General features: G+C 25.6%; 1 protein-coding gene across 1 annotated transcript; it reads left to right on the forward strand.

The window, feature by feature from the left end:
- Positions 1–2,217: 2,217 nt before the first annotated feature.
- Positions 2,218–8,487, forward strand: LOC134837410 (protein twist). Its single transcript, XM_063852784.1, has 2 exons — positions 2,218–3,137; positions 8,271–8,487. Exons 1-2 carry the CDS (start codon positions 2,218–2,220, stop codon positions 8,485–8,487), a joined length of 1,137 nt encoding a protein of 378 aa, XP_063708854.1.
- The last annotated feature ends 10,551 nt before the right edge of the window (positions 8,488–19,038 follow it).

A 19,038-nucleotide genomic window follows, 5' to 3' on the forward strand; every position in this document is an offset into this window, starting at 1 on the left:
AAAAAATAATTTTTAAAAAATTCAAAGAAAATTTTGATTTTTCATCTCTAAACAACTAGTTACTTTGAAACATAAATAAACAACCAAAAAAACCAAGATTTCCACACAAAATTATATTGTTTTCTTAGAAATTTAAATTTAAATTAACTCTTTTTTTGTTGTTTACCAATGTACACCGTGTTTCATGTATTCACCACATTAGAAGTCAAAATAAATTTATGTCAGGCTTCTGAGTTTGAAAAAACATAAAATCTTAAATTTCATTACAATACATGTGTTATTTATTTATTTAACTAATGAATAGATTAACAATTTTGAGGAATAAAAATAATGGAAAAAAATGGGAAATTTGTCGAGACATGACAAGTGTATTCAGAAGACACGAGCTTACGCAACGGTGGTAAATTCTTGGAATTTTTTTTGTAAGTCTGAAGGAAAGTCGTTGGCTTTTAAAGTTTTGTACTATGATCCTGAAGTTTGGTAAGTTTTTTTTAAATGCAAGAAAATATTTTGTTTGGGTGTCTGGAAAACTTTTTAATTTTATACAAAAATTATTGTATTTGTAATAAATTCATATTTTTATATAACATGCATTGTCTATCGGTTGTCTAACAAAAATAAGTTAATTTGAAATATGTAATAAAAAAAGAGTTTATTATGAATTTAATTAATAACTAAAAAACTTTAATCAGTAAAAATAAATAAAATAAAAAAAATAATAAAAAATTTTAAATAATTTATTTATCTTTTATTTAATTATAATTATTGATTTTTTTTATTTTTATTCATTTTATTTGATTAAAAAAAAATAAAATTGTCTGATTTGTCGATTAAAATAAATTTATCGAATAAAATGAATCATATCGATTCTTTATATTTAAAAAAATTATTTAATTAAAAAATAATCCAAAAATAATAAAATTAAATTATGAAGAAATTTTGAAAGATTTTTTTTTAAATATTTTGCAAAGTTAATTAAATTTTAAAAATTATTGTTTAACTTCAATCAGTTCATCACTTATAATTTTTTTTATTATTTTTTGTTTATTTTTTTTTCTTTATTAAAATTCTTCATTTTCAAATAATTAATTTTATTTAATTTATTTTCTTTTTCATAATATAAAAGACATTTTTTGTGACTCTGACTCTGAATTATTGATGAAAAAAATTAAAACTATAATTAAAATACATCTCTTGTAGTTTTTTTCTGTATCTTGGGGATAAAATTCTTTTAGTAACAATATACATAATTTATGAACTTCAATTTTCACCTTCAAATTCCTTTCTTTAATTTATTTTTTGTCTTCTTTTGTACATTCCAAACTTATCATGTATGATCGAAAATTCCAAAAAATATCAACAAAAAAATTTACCTCACTTTAGGAAAACCCCACAAAAAATATCCAAACGCAATATTCATGTACACACAAAAAATTCTCATTTATCATGGTTTTCCCAAAGTACCAACGAAAAGCAGAACGAAAGAAGAGGATCGATCGTTTTCTTCTTCACACATTTCATTTCTCATTTATTTCAAATGATTTTCTGTCTCAAACTCATCTTTTATTTTAATTTTTTTTTTGTTTTATGTCATTTCGTAACAAGAACGCTTCTCCATATCGTCATACACGCAAAGCCGTACAGAGAGCAGATGCAAGATCATTTTTCTCATATTTTTTACGATCATCAGCTAGTTGTTTTCTCATAAGAGTACACACAGAGACACACACACCCGAGAGCGTTAATGAAGGAAAAGAACACAGAAAAGTCGTTTTTAAATTTATCCCGCCCGCAGTCTCAGTTGAGAAACGTTCGAGGAAAGATCGGATTCTAATTTTAAATTTTTACAAAAAAAAGTCATTTAAGGAATATTCTCAAGAGACAATTTTTTTTTGTTTGAATCATTACGAGGTGTTAGTAGAATAGATAAAAATTAATTGAAATTTTAACGGAAAAAAATAAATTGAAAATATTTAAGTGATTTGTGGATCAAGTAAACAAAAATTAAACACAAAAAAAACACGAGATAATAAATTTTGTGATGATTTAAGAGCGGAGGGTGTCGTAAGGTGTATAATTTATATGATTTATTAAGTCGGTGGACCATTTTTTTATTTTTGTTAAAAAAAATAAATAAAGACGAATAAATGTTTAAAAATAAATAATAAAAGAAATTCGAATAAAAAAAATTTAAAAAAATCTAGAACAATATTAAACATGTCTGTGATGCGACCAAATTCCCCAAAATTGATTTTAGACATTAGTCACAATCAGGTGGAAAATAATTTTCATCTACATAACAACAACAACATCATCAACAACAACATGAAAAATCACAATAACAACAACAACGATCTGAGTAACGGCATCAAAATGATCAAAATTGAGCAACATTCGGAATCGGACAACTCCCTAATCGACAATTCCGTGTACGATCAACAGTATTTGCCGCATGAGGATGTAAATTTACCGCGCAGTGACATCCTGTCGACCAGTTGCATGGCTGCGAATGGCGTTCGTGGTCGCAAACGAAAGCAACCCGAAGTCGATATCGACTACGAATTCGATGCCGGCTCCTTGAGTCCCGGAATTTACGAGAAAAAGCTCAAATACGAGAACGAGTATCCGGTTTACGTGCAAACGAACGAGCAATATCAAGAGTACAAACCGATTTACATGGCAGGGCATGTGGCGGAGCAAGTTTATCCCGCTTACATCAACACGCAACATGCTCAGCATCACCAGCAGCAGCAGCATTCGCATCAGCAAGTCATGATGCAACCACAAATGCACTCGCCCGACATGAATTATGGGCCTTCCATGGAAATGTTTACCGCTGAGGAGCCTCTTGTTGCATCGGAGGAACCGCAAAATGGCACGGGAAAGACAAAGAAACGGAGTTACACGCGGAAAAATAATAAAAAGGAACAAAATCCGGATAAACCGAGGAAACACAAAAGACGATCGTCGAAGGCGAGCTGTTATGAGGACATGCAAACGCAACGCGTGATGGCAAATGTGCGGGAACGGCAACGAACACAGAGTCTGAACGAAGCGTTCTCGTCACTGCGAAAAATCATTCCAACGCTACCCAGTGATAAATTGAGCAAGATTCAAACGTTGAAGCTGGCGTCAAGGTAAGAAGAACTTTGGTTAAAATTTAATTTTTATTTTAAAAAAAAACCCAAAAGTTACGCAAAATTCATTCAAAAAAATGGGATTATCCTAAATTTTTATAAAATCTAGGTACCTGTAGTAGAAAAATGTCTTTTTCAAGTCATAAATTTTTTTTCTGACTTTTTTATTGTTTTAGGACGCTCTAAATAAATCACAAAAATAAAGTCCGATTTTAATTTTTTTTAAAAGTTTTTTTTATTATAAATTATTTTATTGTATAAACTAATTTATTATAAATAAATCATAAAATTAAAAAAATTTATTCACCAAAATGATCTATTTTTCTGGTTTTGTTACTAAAAATTTCCACAATGATTTTTTTAAATTGTAAGAAAATTAAAAATGAAATTTAGGTACAATATTTTTTTTACTTTTAATCTTTTTACCTTTTAAAATTCTATGTTTTTAAGATTAAAAATGGAATTTCTGAGTTTTTATAAGGAAAAATAATCGTTCTAAATGAAAAATTCACCTTATTTTGAATAAGAAAGATTTTTCTGAAGATTTTTGACAAAATAAGTTTTAAAAAAATAATAATTAATTTTTTTTTAAATTAAAAATTGACTATTTTCTATATTTTAAATTTTTTCTATTAAAAATGTAAAAAAAATATTTAAAAATAATTAAAATTAAATATTTTTTTAAAAAATTCTCGAAAACTGAAATTTTTGAACAAATCGAACATTTTTCAAAAAAATCATTCATTTTTAATTTTTTAAATTCTCATTTTAGTCACCTTTTACTTAAAATTTCTAATTGAAAACTTTAAATTTTGTTTTAAAAAATTTTGACTCTTATTTAATGATGGATCTTTGAATTTTATTTGCTGTGGTCTTAATTTTGGAAAAAAAAATTCATGAAAAAAATTCACATCCGCTGATTCTCCGAAAAAAAATGTCAAATTCTAACCTTAAGAGGGACAATTTTCACTGAAAAAAATTCTCCGTCTTTTTTTATTTTAAATAAATTCCTAACCAACAAATATTTTTGCAAGAAAAATTTCTCAACTTTTTTCATCGCGCATCTATTTTTCGTTTTCCTTTTATTAAAATCCAAAAGTGAAATATTTGGACAGAAAAAATACATCGGAATGAAAAACAACACAAAAAATTCAGACATGCAACAATTTTTCATTATTTTTTGTTGTATTTTTCGTATTCTCTTGGAGTTTCACAGGTGCATTTCGGTTGCATATGGTTGGCTGCCCCTCTGCGGAGCTGTCTGTTTATTTTATTTTTACAAAAATGACATAAATTAAATTAATTTTCATCGCGGGGAAATTCCGCAATAATTTGCGAATAATTTTCCGAAATAATTTATCGAGCTCGTCTACGGAATTAAAAACAATAAAAAAAAAGCTTCAAATTGGCCGATTACAATGAGCCGCTCGAGTGACGTAAATTACAGTGTGCAAGATCTACCGCGCTCGCCAACAACTTCACTTTGATCTTAATAGAGTTATTAATCATTAACAAGAACGCACCACGTAGCTTAATGAATGAGAAAATATTATGCTTCACGCCAATGCCGCGTCGTCGTTTATTTTAAAATTAATGTTATTTGACTGTTTGTCGCATTTGCGAAAATTTACAGTCGTTTACATCGATACTTTGTTTATTTTTATAAATATTATTACGACTGTAAGAGAAGAAAAAATGAAATAAAGACACTTTTTGTGTGTGAAAATGCTCTTCTTTCGCAAGAGGAACGACAAAACGACATAAAATAATAAATTGATTTCATCCGGGAAGCAACGGTCTTAAAAAACTATCAAGAAGTATCATATTTTCCATCGTTTCTTTTATCCTCTTCGTCTGTAAATCGTTCGTAAATGAGAAAAAATGCAATAAAAATTGACCATTTTCTTCAAAAAGTTTCTTTTTAACGATCTCACGGTACATTTCCTTTGATTCCCGGAATTGGGGTCAGTCGCACAGAAGAAAAAAATAGACTAAAAATGGTCAAAAAATGTGAATTGTGACAGGTGGATCTCGTTTCTCATCCTTTTTGCATGCAGTCTTGTGTACGACGGGAAACGACTCACATAAAATCCATTTTCACATTAAATATCATTTGTCATAAGGCATCAAATAACATTGTTGTTGTTGTTGTTGTAGTAAAAAAAAAGACAGACTATCCCTGTCAAGTCGCATCCTCCTCAAGTGTAGCAAAGAAAATTCTTTTGCATACATCCATTAGGACGGAATTGTTCTCCTGTGGTTTTTATGACGGTCTTCCCTTGCGCAAAGTGCAGAAATGGTCCCGTCTACAAGAAAAAAAAACACATAAAATTTCAAACATTTACTTGAAAGAAAAAAAATACGCAAAAAATACATCCATAAAAGGAAAAGACTGCGCTTTTAAAAATAACTCAAGCACTTTGCTTCTCTTCTTATGCTCTTCATCCGTACACTCTGCTTCTGAATTGCTGCCTGCTTGCATATATCAAGTGTGTGTAGCACAAAAAAAAATAAAATAACGGCAATAAAAATATGGTAATATTTTATGTTGTTTGTGCCATGCTTTAACTTTTCTTACGTGCTTGTGTCCTGTTAATGCAAACATATTCATTTTTTCGCCATAGAAAAATTTGCCTTGTTTTTCTAGAGAAAATAAATTTAAAATAAATAAAAAAAAAACTTATTAAAAAAAAAAATATAAAAAAAAAAAAAAAAAAAAATAAAAAAATAAAAAAAAAAAAAAAAAAAAAAATTAAAAAGTCAGTCGATGCAACAATTTTTTTTTTCATAAGAATTTTAGAATTTTTTTATCCAGATCTGATAAACGATTCGGCCCTTCCACGAAAAAAAAAGTTCGTTCGCCTCAACGCATTAACTCTCACTTAACAAACAACAAAAAAACTATGTCTGCTTGTCAAAAAAAAGTAACAAAAAAATTTTTGATTCAAGTGAGTCATTCATTCACTAACAAGCAACAATTTCCAAAACAAAAAAGACCATTATATCTTGTCTGAATAATTTGAAGAAAAAAAGTTTACGAAAAAAAACGAACGAATATTTTCGAAATTGTTGTGAGATGTCAGAGGTCAGTCATTCACAGTTAGAAATAAATTTAATTTTTTTGTGCATCAGCAGTTTTTGTGTCGAAAATGAATTTTTGAGACATTTATCAGGTTAATTCATAGACAAAATAAATAAATTGAAATTTTAAAATAAAAAGGGTGAGATGACAGGGTTACAATTTCCTACATGCGTTTTCTGAATTTTATTCAGGCAAAATATTTTTTTATTGAAAAAGAATAATAAAAATTAAAAAAAATTAAAAGGTCATATTAAATATTTTAAAATAAAATTACGAATAAATTGTAATTATTATTATTAATTAATATCTAAAATATACAAAAATTTTTAATTAAAATTAAAAATATATTTTTTTCTTTTAAAATTTATAAATTTTTTTTTTAATAAAATTTTTAATAAAATAATAAAATTATTTTTTTTTTAATAATATTCAATTAAAATAAAAAAGGCAAAAAATGTCAGAATGTCAAAAATTGTTGATATTTTTAAAATATTCAATTTTCATTCTAATTTATTTATATTTAAAAAAAAAAATATTTTGAATTTCTAAAAACTTTTAAACTTAAAAAAAATTAAAAATCTTTTTAATTAAAATTAAAAATTTTTAATAATAAAATAAAAAATTAATTAAAATATAAATTTCGTTAAATGAAATTAAAATAAACTTAATTTTTAATTATTCTTGTACTTAATTAATGTTAATATTTTTTTTTAATTTTCAAAGAATTTTTAAATTTCCCTTTCTTATTATTTAATTTAATTATTTTTTTCAAACCAGATATTTTTTGTATTAAATTTAATACTGTTCATAATTATGAATTTTCAAAAGAAACATCATTTTTATTCAAGACGACACAAAATTATCTTAAAAAAATAAAATTGTTTCGCATGTCAATTTAATTTTTGACTTTAACCGGTTCGCTTACTGCACTTATATTTTGTTTTAAAAAGAAAAACAAAACTTTTTTTAATTGCGCGTATCAAATATCTCGCTATCTCGTATTTAAACCAAACAAAAAAATAACATTTTAAAAATTATAATTACCTACGCAGATACATTTTGCCGCCAAGTCACAACGAACAAGGAGCTCTGATAAATTAGCGAACAGATGGAGTTTGCACTTGCTATGACATAAATATATTGCGATGGTGGCATCACCAAAAATAGAGTAAATGCAAATTTTCTCCCTTTTAATGTTCCATTTTTTTTTTGTATCTCTGTCATTTTGTCTCACACACAAAAAAAAATATTACGAAGAAAAAAAAAACGCTGAAAAATTACAGAAGACACAGAAAAGAGCGGCTTTTATGAACATCTGTGTCATAACATTTTTTTTCTCCTCCTAGATTGCCCATGAATCGCATGATAAATATTGTCTCAACGTCTCGTCTCGTTCTTGTAACAGTTTCGCTGGAACGATGACGGGCACATAAGGCAGATAAATCAATCATTACCATCTCTTACCAGTTGACTTGTGACGTTTTGATGAAAAAAAGACGCTTTTTCTCCTTTTAATAACTTTTCCTCGTCTCTCACACGCAATTTTGTGATGAAAGGAAGTCGGCCAGGATCCATTCGACACTCAGTTACTACTAAATCCTATTAAAAATTGTGCATTTCACATCCGTTATTTCCGATAATAGGATTTGTCGAGAGGTGGCACGGCAAAAAAAGTGCAGATGTTCTTAATTCTTTCCCTTTTACAAGACATTTAATGAAGTTTTCGGATATGATTTACTTTACTTACTCACCTAGCACGTGTACTTTGTGTACGGTACGTGTCTCGGTAATTCCCACATTCAAGGGAAATTCCCTTCCTTGTTTACACTTAGAACGCAACCTAAACATGCGCCATGTCCATTTTTTGTCGTATTTTTAAGCAAAATAGACAACAACAAAAAAATTTCCCATCATAAAGTTTGTCATAATCACAAAAATAATAAAAAAGATAAAAGAGAAGATGGCACAACAAAAGACATTTTTCTGAAATTCCTTTCCGAACAATAAATATTTTGCCTTTTTAAAACCAACATTTCTCTCTTTCATTTCAGGTACATTGATTTCTTGTACAAAGTATTGTCGAACAATGAGCTGGGTTTGTTGGAGGAAAAGGCAAACATGATTCCGCACACCGAGATGGGCACGCATTTCACAAGTAGCGGCATTCTGCAGCACGAAAGTCTGAGTTACTTGTTTCGCGTTTGGCGGATGGACGGCGAGTGGAATAGCACGAATGGCAGTCAGGCGGGCGATGAGAGTCTTACGTAGAATTTCCGCGAAAAATTGTTTCGAGCGTAAATTTTACTTGTACTGTGTTTTATTACTCTAATTTTTTAAATTTTATTTTTTTTATATCATTTTCAAATTTTTTTAATTTAGGTTGCTTTGAATTTATTTTGAATTTTTTGTCCCAAAAATTTTTATTTCATGAAACATTCATGTAAATTAATGAAAAGTTATTAAATTTCAAAAAATTTTAACCTTTTATAATTTTTTTCCTTGAGAAAAAATTAAAAAATGATTTTAAAAAAGTAAAAAATTAATTACCTATTTAATAAAAAAACATTTTAGAGAACAAATTTCATGTAAAAACACAAATTTTAATTCAAAAAAAAAATTTAAATTGAAAATTTTCTAAAAAATTGTTCAAAAATTAAAAAAAGATGAAAATTGTATTTTTCATAAAAATTTTTTAAAATTATTTTTTAATTTTTTTTAGAATTTTATTATTTTATTTTTTTTAAATTTTGATGAGCAATGGCAAAAAGTTCAAAACAAAATTCGAAGCAACTTTACTACAAAAAACAATTCCATTGCGTCTAGCTAGTTGTATTTAATGATAAATAATTGTCTGTAATTAATGAATGTTTATTATTATTAATTTTAATATAATGTTAAAAATCGCTGGAGATTTTCACAATATGGTGTGCCTTGATAGTTCATAAGTTAAATTCGTAGATTTTAGACCAAAAAAAAATTACAAAGATATTTTTTGTTAAAGAAAAAAATGAAAAATAAATAAAAACTTTATAAATAACAAAAAAATAAATATTTTCCCGTATTACTTTTGTTTAATATTAAAAAACTTTTCTGGTTCGTATAAATATAATAAAATGGAAAGTCAAGTTCAATTCTTCGTATTTGATGAAAAATGTAAGTAAGTAAGTAGTCTTTCGTACTTCTTTATTTATCTCATCGTTTTTTTTTGTGAAGAAGTAATTTTTTCCTCATCTTCTTCGTATTCTTTGTATATTATAATAATATAAACATCAGGAGCGGATCAAGTAAATAAAGTAAACCTTTTAAAGTTCATAAATCATCTTTATTATATTGAAATGTATACAACGTAACACAACACAACGATGACGACAACGAAATAAATATAATTCATCATTTTTTTCGAAATTTTCTTGTTTTTATTTAATGTAAATATTTACACTGAACCCTGAATTTTTATAAACAATTTTTTTCTGCTTTTAATAAAAATTAGTTAATTAATTGAGTTTTTCTTTTGTTTTCCGCTGTATTTTTTTTTCAACTTTTTTTTTTTGAATTAAATAGATTAGATTGAAAACACATAAAAATAAACAAAAATTAATTAGAAAAAAACTGTTCCTCGTCAGAACGAAAAAAAAAATAAATGTAATAACAATGAAAAGCCAGACATGATTTTTTCCTGTTTTATTTGTTTATGTATATTAAAGGCTGAAAGGCGTAAATAAAGTTAACAATCAACCTCCGTAACATAATAAAAAAGGAAAATAATAAAATAAAAAAAAAACGTGAACAGACAAAAAATGTATAAAATAAGACTAATAAAAAATCGTCGAATGTTTATATTACTTTAAATTTTTATTTACTTGCTTGAATTTAAACAGAAGAATTTTTTCTTCGTTTTTTGGGTAATTTTTCTTTGCTGAAGTTTAAAAGTCGTTAGATCGTTATCAAGGAGGTTTATTAATTAAACTTTTGCGGATTTAAGGCTTTATTTGATGTTTTGATTGTTTGGTTGATATGTCAATAAAACTCGCAAGTTAAATATGTTACTTTTTGGATAAGGAAAAGTTGAAAGCCACAAATACGGATAAATTCTGATTGATCTTAACCTTAAAAGTACTTCAATATTAAGTTTGAAACTCTTTTTTTTAAATTAAAAAAAGAATTTATAATTTTTTGAAGAAACTGAAAACTAATATTTTATGTTTGTTTAAAATAATTGATTTTGTAAAATAAAGCAAATTGAACAAATTTTTAATTTTAGCATGTAGACATATTAAAAATTTATCTTAAAATTATTAAAATTTTGATTAAATTCAATAATTCATTTTATTTAATTAAATTTATTCTTTGTAAAAATAATGCGAAAAATAATTTTAAATATTTTGTACACAAAATACTATTTCGTTTATAAAATTTAAAAAAATATAAAAATTTATTTATTAAATTAAAATATAAATTAGTTTATTCATATATGTTTTTTTGAGTAGCTACTTTTTTATTTTTAAATAAACTAAAATTAATTATTGTACAAATTTATTTTATACAATTAATTTACTATTTTTTACTATTTATTTTTAATTTTATAGAATTTACGGAAATAATTAATGAACATTTTTAAAATAAAATATTGAAAAAAAATATTTTTTGTCTGTTATTAAAAAATTATCAAAAACTTAATACTTTGTTATATTTAATTTATTTTTATTTGTTAAAATATTCTTTAACTTGAAATTTTTAAAAAATTATTAAATAGATTTTTTGAGCTGATTAAAATAATTTTTTTCTAATTTTAATTCTTCATTTATTTTTTTTTCTAAATTATTTTCTTAAAATATTTTTAAACTTGAAAATTTTAAAAAAACTATTTAATAAATTTTTTGAACTGATAAAAAGAATTTTTACACTTAAATTTTTCATTTAACTTTTTTTTCCTAAATTATATAAATAAAAAAAATACATTAACTTAAAATTTTATAATAAATTGAAAATTTTTTAAAAATTCAACTTTTATTAAAAAAAAAAAAAATAAAAAATTATGGGATCAAATAGTAAAAATGTCAAAACTTAAACAAACACAAGATTATGCCTATCTTCGGCGTTAATTCGAAAACGAGCATTTTTTATTTACTTTTTATTAATTTTTATGTTTATGTTAGTTCAAACAACGACGATGAATCATATTCCGAGGAATTATCATCATAAAAATAACAACAACAAAAAATGTTGTGAACATGACTCAAACTATTTGCGAGGTGAGGTCTGACCAAAGACGCACGATAAGCCACCATGCCATCGTAAAAAAAAGTTAAAAATACTTCCCTATTTATGTTGAAACCAAATACTTTCTGTTTCAAATTAGTAACGCCATCCGCAAATAACTTTTCTGCTGCGTCTCCATTCGTCTCAAACGAAGAAGAAATCATTAAACTTACCAAAATAATCAATTCTTTTCATTCTTCACTCATCATCAGACAAAAACCTTTATTATGTTTTTCTATCCTTTCCTCGTTGAAATCCATAAAACTCGCAACCAAGTCTAGACAATTGACTCGGGATCTCGAGTTACTCGCCCCGAATTGATTGACAAGCAAAGATCAAACACGGTGATCCATAAACAATTTACTCGTCTCTTTGGCATCATCATCATCATCATCTTCGAGCATTATGATGGAGCGTCAACAGAAAATGAAATAATAAACGATTCCCCCGAAAAAAAAACGACGACGACGAAGAAGAACGCATAAAAACATTTTCTAAACACATAAAAGTCAATAAAACTGCTACTTGACTGGAAAAATTAACTTGCTTTGTTTATTTATTTTATATTCAGTGTAGTTTTCGTCTCTTTTACTACTTTGGCACTTGTTATTTATAATTTATGGTCATTATTAGCGTCAATATGTCGTTTTGAGTCGAAATAAAATTTACGAGTTTGACGGATTTTAGCCAACTTTGTATGGGTTTTTATTAACGAGGAAACGTTTTTTGTGCGATTTTTTTTTTTTTTAAAAGTTACTTTGTGGTTTTAATTTTTCTAAGAAAATTTCGTTAAAAGGCGTTTTTTCGAACTCGAGCCAAGATTTCAAGGTACTTGGTTAACTTTTAGTACCTACGCATGAAAAGGTTGCACGAACAAAAGGACTGCGGGTGGCAAATGTGAAAATGATATTTTTATCATGAATGACTTTAAGTGCATTTCTGAAACATGAAAAAAATATTTCACACGCACAATTTTTATGGATTTTCTTGTGTTTTTAAAAATGGCTAGGGTGATCGGTTTTTAATTTTTTTTCTCAAGAAGGATTGAACTTTACGACATTTTGTATTGATTTTGAAGAGGGGTTGAAGAAGATGATTTTTGAAGAGGGTGAAGAGTTACTTTAATTGCTGTGGTAAATTTTGGTAAGTGCTAAAAATGCCATTTTGTTAATTTACAGGAGGGTAGAAATAAACATTTTTAGCATTTTTAAGTCAATTATAGTCAAAAACATAACTTTTGAACAATTTCTTGAAGCTAATTTATATTTTTTTTAAATTTAAAAATTAAAAAAAATCATCTAAGTAAAAAAATTGCATTAAAAGTTAAATCAAATTAAAAAAGAAAAATATTTAAATTATTTTTAAAATAAATATTAAAATGTATAAAAATATTTAAATAGCAATTTTAGAGTAAATATTAATTATTTTGGTTAAATTTAATTGTTCAAATTAAAATTTTAAATTCAAAATTTATTTGAATAAAATTTTAGATTTTTTTTTAATTAAATGTGAAGAAAAAAAGTTCAATTAAAATTAAAAATTTTATTTAAAAGCCGTGTTTATAGGCTTTTCCAAAATTCTTAAATTAAATAAAATACCTATAAAATACCTAAATTAATAATTAGGTATAAAAATTAAAATTATTATACCTAAAAAATTTGGTCAACAATTTTCGTCTTTTTAAAAAATAAAATGAAAATTGATTATTTTAGAAGATTTTTTTTTTAGAATTTTTATCTGGAATGTTAAAATTAAGAAATTAAAAAATATAGTCTTAAATATTTTTTGGCATCTTCAAATTCTTAAATTGGCCACCCTATGACAGCATCATTTTTTATCTGCCACTAAGCATTAAAAATTTGTATCTTGTCATTGACAAAAAATTAAAAAAAAACGAAAGAGAAAAAAAATTTAAATAATAATAATAATCGTTCAGAAAAAGGACACTTTCAACAATAATAAATATAAAAGGCGAAGAATAACATCCATTCAAATATTTTTCAGAGGCACATCTTTTGACATTTTTTTCTTCTTATCCATTTCGGGTCACATTCACATAAAAGTGCATAGACGGCCACAATTCATTAATATTGAAAACATTTTTAAAAAAAACATAACATGTGTTTTCCATTAACTTTTGCATATTATTATTATTATTATGATCTTGTACAATTTTTTTCGTTCGTCACTGCGATGTGATGTGAACTGCGATCGAATTTATGACAAATGCATTTCAAAGGGTTTTCACGCGGATAGCTTGGAATCCATCCAATTTAAAATTGAAAAAAAGAAATTCAACGCGAGGTGAACATATTAACATATTTTTCGGGGGCTTTCCGAAAAAAAAAATGCAAATTTGATAAAACAATGAAATCTATTATTTTATTTTTTTGTATTTTTTGGTAAGGAAATAAATCCAGGCGAACAATTACCATAACAAAAGAACATTGAATGTCCAGCTGCAGGCAAGTAAATGTATCTCAAAAAACTTTTTCGAAGAAAAGACGACAGCGACGACGAAAAAGGATGGCGCTCCAACAAAAAAAAATTAAAAACTTTAAATTATTCACAAAAAAAATAATAATAACAATGCCTAGCTCAAGGCGCTTATAGTTACGGTATTTCCATGCAATGCATACAGTTCACAGTTTCCTTTTTTCGTGTTATGCGGACCAACCAGAGAGACGAATATGATGTCTTTGTCTTTTCTCACCATCCATCATCCGGATTTTGTGTGCACGTGCAACGTTTTCTTCTCTTTTGTGAAGTAAAACAAAAAAAAAATAAAAATTATTTTTATTTAAAATGCATAAAAATTTAACATTGTTATAGTTTCTTGCATATTTTATTTATTTTTCATTTTTTTCAATTATATTCCCTCGAAACGAAACTCTTTCTTGTGCCGCACGCTTCAGCAACATCTTTCTCCCTGCTCAGAAGTAAAGCGTAACACAAACAACAACAAATAATAATAAAATAATAACAATAAAGGAAACAGCTTTTCTCTCGAAACTCCATAAAATTTACATATTTATTTATTATAATCATTGAATTTTTCGTACTTGCCATTCTTCTTGCGCTCCAAAGTCGAATGTCGATTGAAATCGCATTTAATTGTGCAAACATCGCGCAATTACAACATAACTTACAACAACAACGCCGTGACTCGCATCTGTTTGCAATAAAAATTACACGCTCATGCAATAGTGGTTGCAAAAATATATAAAATGAACTTTTTTTTGCATGTCAAGACAATTCAAGAAAAATATTCGAGAGTTAGAACAACAAATGAGAGTTTTTCATGTTTTTGCGTTGAAAAAAGAAACACGCAACAGTTTTTTTTTTGAAAGGAAAAAACATGACAAATCTAATTTTTCTTTACGAGGTCACAGGTACGGCTTCAGATTTCCTGGAAGTCGAAAAAAAAATAAAAAGTTACGGATCGTTAATTTTTATCCGCTAAACAAGGAGTGTCTTGTGGACCGAGACTGCTTGATAGTTGAGACAACGGAGATAATTTGAGGTTGGTGCAGTGAGGGAAAGTGTTTCATATTACAAGTTAAATTTTTTAAATTTTTGATAAAAAGAGTTTTTAAAAAAACATTTTTTCCCAGAAAAACATATTTTTCAAACAAAAAAAAAATTTAGTTTTTTTTTTTAAATTCAGCAATGAAAAATTTTTTGCGGATTTTTATTTTAATTTTGACAAATAAATTTAACTTTTTAAAAAAATATTTTTCATTAATTTTTATAATTTTTTAGTTATTTTTCAACGATTTTTCATGTATTTTATTTTATATTGATGAAAAAAAAATATTTAAAAATTTAATTAAACTTAATTAATTTAAAAAATAGTAACGAAAAATTTGATTAAAATCAAAAATAAAAATTTTTCGCGAAAAAATAATTATTGAATTTTATTAAAAATTATTTTTTTTTTAATTTATTGAAAATTTAAATTTTTATTCGATAATTTTTTTAATTTTAATTTTTTACGGATTTTTAAACTAATTTTTTGACATAAAATTCGTCAAAAATTTAAAATTTTACATAAAAGTTTAGTTTAGATTTTTTTATTGATTTAATTAATTTATTTCAAAGATAAAATAATTTTAATAATTTAAAAAATTAATAAATTTAATAATTAAAGAAAATTAAATAATTTCATTTATTTTATTTAAAATGTTTTAAAAAGAAAAAAAAATAAAATTATTTAATTTAGTTAATTATCTCATGTAAAGTAAAAGAAATTTCTAAATTGTTTCAGCCTTCAACTTAGAAAATGTTGAATTTGATATATTTAGGTCATAATTTACACCCTTTTTTTGGTTTCACCTGCATACCAAGTACCACGAAAAAGTGAAAGATGAATATTTCAGTTTGTAAATTGGACGAAAATATATATTTTCCGTAATTTATTTGAAAAGAAAAACATTTTTTAGTCAAAAGGTGAATCTAAAAAATCAGACGCCATCACATTAACTTCAAAATTTCATCCCCTAGAAGAATTAAATTGTAACATGAGACAAAAATTTATTCAAAAAAAGTCAAATTCCTACACGTCGTAAATTGTGAAACGACATTTTTCGGCATCTTTGTTAATTATTAGCATGCAACGTAATACAAAACCCATGAAAACGACACGACAATGTACTGGAGTCGTTTTGCATTTTAAAAAATTTATTTAAAATTTCATGGCGGATCTTTTTAATGACTTTTATCCTGTTTGTAATGATTTTAATGCAAAATAGCGCCAAAACTCAACAAAATGTCCGTGCGCGCCAATCAAACATCATCTTTGACCATTTTAAAGCAATTTATAATAAAAACAAACGACTCAAGCGAATAACGATGATCGTTCGGTCAATTCTGGGAAATTGTTGTTGTACAAAAATTAATTAACGCTCGAGGGAGGCGTGGCCTTTGTACGAAGATTTAATTATTAAAATCGTTTCAGAGAAACGATCTTCAGAAAAAGCAAAAGAGATGGGGATATTTTTAGATTTTTGTGTGAGAGAGGCGACTATATTTCGACGGGCAGAGAGACAAAAAGACGATCTTTAGCTGTAAATGTCACAAAAGAATCCCGTGAATGTTAATTAAAGTGAGCAAAACGACGATGAAAGGCAGTGAAGGCGAATGCGGGGAGCAAAGATTTTTCGTGAAGGTAATAAATTTTGCTTTTTATTCAAATTCAATTGATTTATCGAATAAATTGCACTCGATATCAGACACTTTCACCTGTCGATTATTCATTTATTCACAAGAATGCTAATGTGTTGATCGCACGGCATGGCATCCAATTTATTGCTCTCCTCAACCTCTCACGGAATTTCACACACATGCCAAGTCGTAAAAATATATAAGATATAAAAGGTGACGTGAATTGAGTAGTTTGAACCGCATTTCAATACATTTTAAGGACATTTTTCAAGGTATGTTTAAAAATATTTCTGATTTTCCTTGATTTTTTTAAAAATCAATTTTAAAGTGTTTTTTTTTCAATTAATTATTTAATTTATTATTTTTACATGAATGACTGATTTCTAACAATTTGTTTAATTTTTTTTATTTTTGTTCAAAAAAGCATTTCGAAAATTTTGAATAAATTTAATATTTTTTTATCGCAGTTTTAAATTTTTTATTGATTTTTTTTTATTTTTTTTTATTTATTTTTTTATTTTTTAAAATAAATATTTTTTTTTTTAAAATTTTTTTAATTAATTAATTATAATTTTTTGAAAATTTTTTTAATTTTTTTTTAATTTTTAATTTTTAATAATTTTAATTTTTTTTAAATTAAAATTTTTAAAATATATTTTAAATTTTTATGTTATTAAAAATTAGGTATTGTTTACAATTTATTTTTTTTTTTTAATCATTTTTATTTTTTTATTTATTTTGTTTAATATTTTAAATTTAAAAAATATTTTTATTTATTTTTTATTTAAATTACTTTTAGAATTTTTTTTTTATTTTTAAAAAATTAATTTTATATTTTTTTTAAATTTTTTTTTAAGTTAAAAAAAAATATTTTAAAGTTTGTTACTTTTTAATAATTTTTTATATTCTATAAAATTTTATATTTTTTTTCCTGCAAAATAAAAAAATCTTTTTCAATTCCTCTCCAAATACGTCAAAAAAATATCTACTCCAGCTCTCATTCAATAAATTTTCTAATTTCCTCCGCAATTTTACGATCAATCACGTGAAAGTTTGACAATATTTAACTACTTAGCAAGTTCATGTTACAATCAATACTTAAAAGTTTTACTTTCGAAAGCATAAAAATAGAATTGATACAATTCTTGATAAAAAAAATAATCATTATTTTATGAGTGCATTGACAAATAGACCAGAAAAAGTCATTCAATCAAAAGTTGTTCATTAAAAAACTTTTTGTTTCATGATTTTTTGATCATTTTTTAAAATAAAAAAAAATTGTACACAAATAAAGCTTTTAATAGTATTAAAGGAAGCAAAAAATATTATTTTTATTTCCTTTTTTATGACTTTTTCCTCGTGCTATATTTAAGTTTGACTTTCCATTTATTATTGAGCTGATTATAAAATTCCGTTTTTTGCTCTCTTTTTTTGTATTTTATTTTTGGTGTATTTTTAATGTTCGCCGATGGAAATCAATCTGTTTTGAGGTAAATAATGAGCAAAAAAAAATTTTTTTTTTCAATTTATTTTTTTTTGTGCGATTTTTTCGTTACTTATTTATTTATCAATTTTTTGTGGTTTTTGCCATTACTCCGTTCATTTTATTTTTTTTTTGCTCGAAAAGGTTGTCTGATCCTTTTAGCATCACATAATCGTCCGAAATATCGTTATAAGCTAAAAATAAAAGGAACTCCAGCTGTTGTGTCGTGTCATTTATGTTCTCTTCATCTCTCAAAATGCAAATATTGCCCCTTAAAAATGATTGATGATGAAATGTAGCAGCAAAAAATGTGTTTTTTATTTGATTTTTGCTTGTTTTCCATTTTTTGCTGTTGCTGTTTTTGGCAAATTACGTTATGTAAGGACGCATCGACGTGTGTTCGACAAGAAATAATCAATTTCCGCGACTAACGTTCAAAAACTTTCCCATTAATAAAATAAAATTTATTCCTTAATAATAAACTTATGGGGAATAAACAAAAGTTTTTCAACCTTGACTGGGTCTTTGTACTTTTTTTTTGTTGTCGATTCGATTCAATAAAAGCTTCTAACTAGACAATGTTGCCGCGCGAATTTTTTTTGTCGATACAAAAAATAAATAACAACAAAAACTGAGGGATTTTCGGTGTAAAATAGTTCGCGTTTGCCGTTTGCACTTGAAAAAGTGTTTTCCTTGCGTGCATGTGTGCCGTACAAACATTACAAAATATTTTCATTCATGAGAAATAAAATAAAATAACAACAACAACAACAAACGTGGCAACGTACGACCGACGACGTAACAGTTAACGATGCATGCATGCACAACAATAAAATAAAAAAATAACCGACTCGAGGGAAAAACTATGTCTTCGATACCAGCGAACCAGTTTTGTTGTGACTTTTGAGTCGCTA

This window comes from Culicoides brevitarsis, chromosome 1 (assembly GCF_036172545.1).
Source record: "Culicoides brevitarsis isolate CSIRO-B50_1 chromosome 1, AGI_CSIRO_Cbre_v1, whole genome shotgun sequence".
NCBI classification, from domain to species: Eukaryota; Metazoa; Arthropoda; class Insecta; order Diptera; family Ceratopogonidae; genus Culicoides; species Culicoides brevitarsis.